This window comes from Sinocyclocheilus anshuiensis, unplaced genomic scaffold (assembly GCF_001515605.1).
Source record: "Sinocyclocheilus anshuiensis isolate Anshui unplaced genomic scaffold, SAMN03320099.WGS_v1.1 scaffold954, whole genome shotgun sequence".
Lineage (NCBI taxonomy): Eukaryota > Metazoa > Chordata > Actinopteri > Cypriniformes > Cyprinidae > Sinocyclocheilus > Sinocyclocheilus anshuiensis.
The window spans coordinates 603179-613165 of NW_015536527.1; the positions used below are offsets into that span (position 1 = coordinate 603179).

A 9987-nucleotide genomic window follows, 5' to 3' on the forward strand; every position below is an offset into this window, starting at 1 on the left:
CTAATATGTCTACTACTTACGCAAACGTTGATCACACTACAAACAATACAAAACTGCTATAAGAAACAGAAAATATTAATTCATTGTTAACCTGGGTCTTCAGTCTATGATCAGCTCACCTCACCTCTTATTTGACAAGTCTTCGGGTTTGAGTCGTTCGTTCATCACGTGACAGCCCCATACTTAACCAATGCAGTCTGAGCCGGAAAGAGAATTGATTAGTTCATCTCTCGAGTCTTTCGAATTGTTCGTTCTTTTGTCACGTGACGTGACAATTCCTACTTGGTCTTGTAAGTATCTGTGTTTTCGTTTTGATGTGTTCATTATTTGTCTATATTATTAGTTATCATGTTTAGGAACCGTGACATTTTAGTGAAGGGAGCAGATCGTAGTTGATAGTTATCCGTGACTAGCCCACAGTTCAGCACGCATGTGTTCAGAGGATTAATTGTAAAATTTAATAGAGTAAAAGTTTTATCATTTGTATGTGTTTACAAACTCAATCGATTTTAAAACAGCGCAAGAAGAGCAAAGAGCAAACAACAGAACAAACACAGCTTTGACAAAGATTAATCCATATTAATTTATACAGTAAACACACTCAGAAGAATTGGAGAAACTGAGGAGTTTCAACATCTGGAAAAGCGGTTGGAAATTGAAAAGATCCGGGCAGCAATGGTAAAAAAAACAAACAAAAACAAAAAAAACTCTCCAAAACAACATTTCCTCACTAAAGCTCTCATCTTTAACAAAGTCCATCATTTATTTAAATTATTATATTGAATTTATGACTGAACAATGGCGTGTTAGATACAGAGAGAGCATGAGCTAATTGAATAGAATATATTTGTCATTGTACAAGTAATGTTACAATAAGATTTATTTTGAAAGTTCCAAATTGATAGTAAAGCTTAAGAATACAAATAATAAGTGCGCTCTTGATTTGTATTAGATTTTTTTCTTTTAAATATCTTATTTAAAATATTTGATTTTTTCATTTTTATAGTTTTATTATCTTAAGTTGTTAAAAACTCCAGATTTTTTTATCATGTTATTTATATTTAAGTGTATTGTATTTATAACATTTTATTTTGTCATTAATTATTTTGTATTTTTATCATTTTGTATTGTCTTAAGTTGTCAAAAATGTTATCTTTCTTAATAAAAGCTGTATGTATGGATTGCCATTTTGTTGTCTATTAGACGTATATATGTAGTCGTTTAATAGCCGTCTAATTGATCACTAGTCTATTCCTGGGCTATGATTAGACGTCTGTTAGATTTTCACTGACAGCCCAATGTATATATGTGGTCGTTTAATAGCCGTCTGATGACTAGTCTATAAATGGGCTATGATTAGACATCTATTCGATTTTCACTGACAGCCCAAATTTAGCCTCGTTTTAGCCTAGACGTCTAGGCTATATTTAGACGTCCAATAGACGTCTTTTAAACGCAAAATTGCTTGCTGGGAAGTCATGTACATTTAAATGACATTCATTTGATTATTTTTGGAATGACATTAAATGTTAATGTATTTTATTTAAGAAAGTGTTCCCTGAAGCATTTCCACTTTAAGGGATTAAATTAAATACAACGGACAGTAAAAGGTGAATCTCCCCCTCCTTTTACTATCACTGAAGCCAATATAGGGCAGGTAAATCACTTTTCAGAGTCTGTCTTTATGTTCTGGTTAATTTCATCATAATTATCATCATACAATTGAGTTAGGTCTTTATTTTCACAACTAAATATTTTAGGAATATTCATTAAGTTGCTTCTTTTAAAATGTTTTATTGATTCATCTAAGGTGATCAATACATAATCCCTGGAAACAACAAATCCTGTTTGATAAATTGGACCAGTGGTTTTATATGGATAATACTTTGGTCTGATTTATCATCAAAACTTAACCTTTCAAGCATTAAATATAGGAAATCCAAATTAAATTCCTATACGGTGGGAAAAATTCCAAAATTTTATTGATAGTGCTTAACTAGAAACAACTCATACAGAGACATTTTTTTGCCTTTGGATATCTTGAAATTCTGGGGCATTATAACTGCATTCGAGATGGGCAATGCTTTTTGACTCTGTTTTTGCAAAGTGCTCGATAATGTCAGCTCGCATACCTCACATCACAAAATTATCGTAGATGATGCATATCGCACACCCCTGTTTACATTATGAATTTATACATATTTCTCTTCCCACAATCTTTATGATCTGAAAACAACTTTTCATTGCACTTTCTTTAGGTGTGTATGGTGTTGATAAAGATGAAGTGTCATTGATGGAAGAAGATTCAATCACTCTACACACTGGTGTTAAAACAAACCAACAAGAAAAAATTAAATGGTATTTTAATGACATTCGAATAGCTCAAATCAGTGTAGACCAGAGTAAGATCTGTACAGATGTTCAGTGTAAAGATGGTGATGAGAGATTCAGAGGCAGATTGAAGCTGGACAAACAGACTGGATCTCTGACCATCATGAACATCAGGACCTCAGATGCTGGACTTTATAGACTACAGATCATCAACAGCAGAATCAGCAACATGAAGAGATTCAGTGTTACTGTCGCTAGTGAGTATAATTTAGTGTTGATGCTCATTAAATATATACATCTTTGATCTAGTAGGTTGATCCACAAGTAGTCAGAGAAGTCATTAAAGGATGAGTTCACTTCCAGAATTAAAACTCCCTGATTATTTACTCACCCCCATGTCATCCAAGATGTTCATGTCTTTCTTTCTTCAGTCGAAAAGAAATTAAGGTTTTTGAGGAAAACATTCCAGGATTTTTCTCTATATAGTGGACTTCAATGGTGGCCAACGGGTTGAAGGTCCAAATTGCAGTTTCAATGCAGCTTCAATCGATCCCAGCCGAGGAATAAGGGTCTTATCTAGCGAAATGATCTGTCATTTTCTAAAAAAAAATATATATATATATATAGAGTTTTAACCACACTAGCTTTTTAACCACAAATGCTCATCTTGCACTAGCTCTGCGATGTGCGTCCGCGATTTCACGCATTACCTAGTCGAGCATTTGTGGTTAAAAAGTATATAATTTTTAATTTTTTTTTATTAGAACGTGAACGATCGTTTCGCTAAATAAGCCCCTTATTCCTCGGCTGGGATTGTGTAGAGCCCTTTGAAGCTGCATTGAAACTGCAATTTTGACCTTCAACCCATTGGCCACCATTGAAGTCCACTATATAAGGAAAAGTCCTGGAAATTTTTCCTCAAAAACCTTAATTTCTTTTCGACTGAAGAAAGAAAGACATGAACATCTTTGATGACATAGGGGGTATCTAGCGAAATGATCTGTCATTTTCTAAAAAAAAATATATATATATATATAGAGTTTTAACCACACTAGCTTTTTAACCACAAATGCTCATCTTGCACTAGCTCTGCGATGTGCATGCATCTTCATGCATTGTGTAATCATGTTGGAAAGGTCACATGCAGTTAGTTCTTCATCTGTATATTACAGTTCAAAAAGGTAGGGCGAAAAACTCCATCTTATTTTCTCCACCAACTTCAAATTTGCCTGACATTGTTGTTTTACTTTTTTTTTTTCTTTCTAAAGTTGTTTGACTTTGTTTGCATGTTCGCTTTGTAAACACTGGGTCGGTACTTTCCCCTACGTCACGCGTGTGTGATTATGTAACGCGTGAGGTTGAGCTAGTGCAAGATGAGCATTTGTGATTAAAAAGTATATATATATATATATATATATATATATATATATTTTTTTTTTTTAGAAAATCACTGATCGTTTCGCTAGATAAGACCCTTATTCCTTGGCTGGGATCGATTGAAGCTGCATTGAAACTACAATTTGGACCTTCAACCCGATGGCCACTATTAAAGTCCACTATATGGAGAAAAATCCTGGAATATTTTTCTCAAAAACGTAAATTTTTTTTTTTCAACTGAAGAAGGAAAGACATGAACATCTTGGATGACATTGGGGTGAGTAAATGATCAGGAAATTTTTATTCTGGAAGTGAACTAATCCTTTAAGTATAAGTTCATCCATGAGACTCATGTATGTTTGTATGATGAGTGAATGTGTAAACCAATGTTTTTCTGCTGTTCGTTTGCGGAAAAGTTATGTTAGGTTATGAATCCAGACATATTTTTCTACCCAGAGTATATATGATCTGTTGGAACAGGACTTTCCTGTTTTATAATTTTGTTTGTTGTATAATGAATTGTTCATTTCTTCTTCAGGTTCATCTGGTGTTGGTACAGATGAGGTGTCAGCATATGTGATGGAGGGAGATTCAATCATTCTAAATACTAATGTTAAAACAAACCTACAAGAAAGGATTAAATGGTTTTTTAAAGACATCCGCATAGCTCGAATCAATGGAGATCTCAGTAAGGTCTGTACAGATGACCAGTGTAATAAAGGTACTGAGAGATTCAGAGACCGACTGAAGCTGGACAATCAGACTGGATCTCTGACCATCATGAACATCAGCACCACAGACTCTGGACTTTATGAACTAGAGATCATCAGTGACAGAATCAGCATCATGAAGCACTTCAGTGTTGTTGTTCAAGGTGAGTCGTTATGTTTAATAGCAAGTCTTGTACATTTATAGCATTGTTCAGCAACATATGTAAGAGCTGGTGTCGGACAACGATGAAGAAGAGGCTCCGGCAGAAGTAGAAACTCGTAGAATGTACCAGAACGTTTCTTAATGGTTAGCTGATAAATTTGTCATTTTTGAAAACTGAAAATATTTAGGCCATTTTCAAAATATCAACAAATAATGTTTTTCAGGCTGAAAGTTGAGGTGGGGCGTAAGGAATTCCTTTTTTTTTTGTCTCAGAAATTCACATTTTTTTCTAAAGCACTGAATAAAACAACAGCATTGACCATAGTGCTGTACAAACAGTAACACAATGAGCAGAAGACAACTTTTAAAAAGGGATCACATCCATATAATTAAATGAGTAATATAAAAAGAAAGATCCTTCGATCAGCTGTGGGTTTGTGTTTCAGGAGTTTCTGCTGCTGATCGAGATAAAATGAGAAGAAAGTCAGTGAAGGAGGGAGAATCTGTCACTTTAGAATTCGGTGAAATAAAAAAAACGAATCATTCGATGGCGTGGTATTTTAATGACACTCTCATCGCTGAAATCAGTGAAGATTCAAGTGAAATCTGTACAGATGATCAGTGTAAAGAGAGATTCAGAGACAGACTGAAGCTGGATCATCAGACTGGATCTCTGACCGTCACAAACACCAGAACCACAGACTCTGGACTCTATCAACTACAGATCAGGAGCAGCAGATTCAACATCATTAGGAGCTTCAATGTTACTGTGACTGTCACTGGTGTGTATCACTTAGTTACTTAAGTCCATTTTTCTATGAACAGTTTTTAATTAAAGTTTGAATTTTTAAATCATCCAGTAATTTTAATTTTGGCCTATATTTAAATATAATTGATATCATGATCTTCATATGCACATCTAATGACATAGTTGTCAAAACAAACATGCTGTTCACAATACTAATGTTATTAACATGAACAATGTGTAATAATCAGTTGTAATGTGTTGGTGTTTCTTGTTGAGCTCTCAGTGTTGTGATGCTGTTTTAGCTGCTGCTCTACAAAAACAATAACAGATGGCGCCAATTACCAGTTAAAACAATATCACACAGCTGATGACCAAAGTAGCAAAGTGTAAGTCACTCTCTAAATAATAATGGCTGTCTGTTTTCAGCTGTTCTAGCAGGAATATATGCTGCTGTTGCTGTTGCTGTTGTTCTGCTGCTCGTTGTTGCTGCTGCTGCTGTTGTGATGTACAGGCGCCATGCTAGAAGGAGAGGTTAGTATTACATACAGCTGATGTGTAACAAGAGAGAAACATATTTATCGCATGAAAACAATATTTAAAAAATTAGAATTTATTTTCTATTTAATCAAAGTACTGTATGTTTAATTGAGTTTATTATTATTCAAACAGACCGTGCGGTGCAGGTCAGTGATCAGGTAAGATACTATGAACACTGAATCTTTTCTCTCTTTTTTTTTCTCTTTTTTTTGTGGTTTTACTCAGAAATGAAAACTGAATATAGATTAATAAATAAATACATTTTATGCAATTATAAATAATTTCATTGTATTATTATTGTAATTACATTTATGTAATAGCTGTTACACTGGTCTAGGATCAGGATAAATAACAAAATAATATGAAATCAAAAAGTGCAACTTCATCAAGAGAGCAAGTAAGGGTACCAATACTGACTTATTAATACTTGCCAATATGATATTTCAAGCATTTTAGATGTGCAGGCTGTTTAGGAAGATGAATGTCTCTGCAAGATAAGAAATGTGTTATTTAAAATCACATGATTCGGTTTAATTATTATTATTATTTTATTTTTTTGTACTTTTTAAGGGGTGGCTTCTTTAGACTTGTAAGGAAACGGTCACTGTTATGATTAGCCTTGTCGCTTTTCCACCCTCGGGCCGAAGTGTTCTCCTTGCTTAACCGTTCTGTTGGTGGTTTCGTTTCCACTGTTGGTCTGATAATTATGGAGGCGGTCCAATGCAACATTTTGATGCCAAAAGTTGCAGCTGTGGAAACCGAGCTGTTTGAACAGCTTGGTTTCAACAAAAGCTATTTCTGCTGTGATGAGGAATTGTTGCGTTCTGCAAAATTACAGTATGTTTTATAGTAGATGTCAAGAGATCAAACGAAAATTTGATTCTTCATGTCATTACCGTTTTTAAGAGAAGCTTCCCATATTTAAGACATGTTAACTGTTAATCTTAAATATCTGGATATCAGCATATGAAATATTTAGTCTTGTTCTCTTTGTGTAACTGAACCATCAATCCTGTTGATTTCTTCTGTGATTCTGTGTTTTAGAATCGTGCTGGAAACTTTTCCCCTAATCAGTTTGAAGCTCTGCTGATGAGTGAGACGGCCTCTAATCAGTCTGAGACTCATGCTGCCAATGAGACGTCACAGTAACATTATTATTTTGATTGTTTCATTGAAAGAGAACATGAAGAGAAGATTGGAAATGAGAGAAGAGCATCAGCTGAAACTCACAACACTCAGAAACACAATACCATGATTTCAGTATTACTGAAATTTCACCTAATACAAAATAGTCTACAATATAATCTATAATTCAGTTATTAAGTGATTTAAATAATACATTAAAGAATTTAATCTATATTTAAACAACGTAGGTGTTGCTTCAGAAATACAAATTAGCAAAAAAATTAGCAAAAAAGTAATTAAAAAAAACATGTTAGCAGCAATAGTGCTTGATGTTTTTCAGTATAAAGATGGTTCATTTAGAAATGAATTTGAATCAAGTAATTTAATACTTAAAGACAATCAGTTTTTACAGAGTAGCTGCCATCAATCAACTCACAGCTACTGAATTGAGTCTGTACTTCCAATACCAGTAATATTACAGTCTTTAAAGTTGTACGTCAAGTATTGTCATTTGATAACACTAGAGAGGAACATGCGTAATGAAAACACCAGTGTGCTGTTATTCATAATATTCATATTACTCAAAGCTGGTGTTTATAGCAGGAATCAGTTTATTTGTGTTTGAGTCTACGAAGCAGCTTATTTGTTTGTTTTGGTGTTGCAGCTGTATGGTTAAAGAAAGGTTGAATGTTCAAATCCTGCAAGGGTTGATCCATAAAATCTCACCATTGTGTCCTTGATCAAACTCTGAAACTCAGGAACTGAACCTGTAATAACTGCACAAAAAAAAAAACGGGAAAAACGGCAATAAAATGCCAAATATGTGTTTTTTTAATGATATTTAATTAGTTTATTATGTTCCGTACTTGTTACTAACTGCTGCACATCCCTTTATACTTTTACTTATATTAAGTAAAATTATATTAAATCTCTCTTTTGTTCAAAGAGCTCGCTGTCTGCCTACAGAACATCAGCAGATCTCCGATCTAAATAATTAAATCTCGTTATTTTTTATTATTTTCTCATTAATTAAATAATTGACTGAACTCTGAGATCTGGGGTTCCCAAATCAATGGCAGGATTTAGAAGTGTCATCAAGGTGCATTTTGTTTTACTTTGCATCAACCAAGGAAAGGTGCTGTGAATTTATTGCCTATATAAATACTGTTTTATTTACAGGAAAATGGAAAGGAACTTGCAAGGTCTTTGTATGTTCATATAATAAATGACATTAAAGCAGATATGATTCACTCTTAACTTGAATCTGAGTTTGTCGTGACATTTCTGAGTTTGTTATTAGAAATAAGCTAATCGTTTATAGAGTGACTGTACATTACTTTCTGATCAAATAAATGTTAATCTTTAACACTAGATGGCGCTCCAGTAATACAGTATGCATACCACTTGTACTAGTATTTTGTCTATCTTACACTCTTTCGTAAAGTAACACTTATTATAGTGATTATTATGACGTGACGTGGCCAAGTATGGTGACCCATACTCGGAATTAGTGCTCTGCATTTACCCATCCAAAGTGCGCACACACACGGCAGTGAACACACACACACACACACCGTGAACACACACCCGGAGCAGTGGGCAGCCATTTTTGCTGCGGCGCCCGGGGAGCAGTTGGGGGTTCGGTGCCTTGCTCAAGGGCACCTCAGTCGTGGTATTGAAGGTGGAAGAGAGCGCTGTACATTCACTCCCCCCACCTACAATCCCTGCCGGTACAAGACTCGAACCCACAACCTTTAGGTTATGAGTCCGACTCTCTAACCATTAGGCCACGACTTCCCCAATTACAGTAAACGTGTGGTAATTTGGTATCAGACACTAAAAAGACAAACTTTTGGTATCTTAGACTCTGAAGATCTCGCATAAAATTATGATTTTATAGTAGGAAACCAGTAAATATTTTGTAAAGAAATGGTAAATTGCTTTATGGTTTAACAATGCTTTGAATGTTTTGTTTTTTATTTATTTATTTCAAGCGGTGTTCGTTATTAATAACCCGAATATAAGTAATAGTAGGATGCCATGCTTGACAAAGCAAATAGCACACATCATTTTTGGGAATATTGCTCATCCCTCTAGTGGTCAAATTCTATATTAGTTTGATTTCTGAAAGTGTTTACATCTGCTTTCTTTGAGTTCCAGCACATGTAGAAGTTATACTTGAGCGTAGCCTATGATACCTCATTATGTCAAACCACGACACCATCTATATATCCATCCATCCATCCATCATCTATCTATCTATCTATCTATCTATCTATCTATCTATCTATCTATCTATCTATCTATCCTGCATATTAACAAGTTATATTCTAAGCTTAAAGTCCGCGTGAACCGGAAGTTGCTGCCGACTTTATTTCAGTGTAGTAACGTATTTCCAGCTCAAACGGAATATTGAATAGAGGGCGTGGTTTCATGTTTGCGCTCCTCCTCTCTGTCTATCACTCATATCAATCTAATGGTTGGAGGGGTGTGTTTAAGGATATTCTGCCCAAGCCGTCAAACTGAGGTCATCAGAAAAGTACACGTAAATGTTATGTTCAGATTTTGATTAAAGATTACCAAGACAAACAATTTTTTCAGCGGATTATCTTGCACGGATTAGTTGTTTACATCAAGACTAGCAATGTGCGCTAGTAAAGTAAATAAAGTCAGTTTTGATTTCATGCGGACTTTAACATCATTCGACACTGAATCATAATTTCCTTTTTGAAAAGCTTTTATGATCCGGGGAGGACGCACTGATATTTTCAGTGTGGCTTTAATACGAACCAGGGGCAAGTTCAAGCTCAAACCGGTGTGCACCGTTTTGCTACGGTTTCCGGTTTGAACGACATGTTTCCTGGAAACGGTGTGCAACGGGGTTTGAGATGTGTTTTCTCTTGTTTGGAGGGTGTGTCAAAAATGTCAGCCCAATCAGCAGCAACATGTATATAAACCACGTGGTACTAAAGAGACAGCTCTTTTGCACCGTTTTT

The 9987-nt window shown here is 34.8% G+C and overlaps 1 protein-coding gene across 1 annotated transcript in view; it reads left to right on the top strand.

The window, feature by feature from the left end:
- The window catches only part of LOC107694226 (uncharacterized), a 9666-nt gene extending 2538 nt beyond the window's left edge, over nt 1–7128 (top strand). Inside the window, exons 3-8 of the mRNA XM_016493867.1 lie at nt 2517–2588; nt 4247–4582; nt 5028–5363; nt 5756–5860; nt 5999–6024; nt 6911–7128. Of these exons, the coding sequence (XP_016349353.1) occupies nt 2517–2588; nt 4247–4582; nt 5028–5363; nt 5756–5860; nt 5999–6024; nt 6911–7015 (980 nt within the window). The 3' untranslated portion in view covers nt 7016–7128. The remainder of the gene's footprint in view (nt 1–2516; nt 2589–4246; nt 4583–5027; nt 5364–5755; nt 5861–5998; nt 6025–6910) is intronic.
- The last annotated feature ends 2859 nt before the right edge of the window (nt 7129–9987 follow it).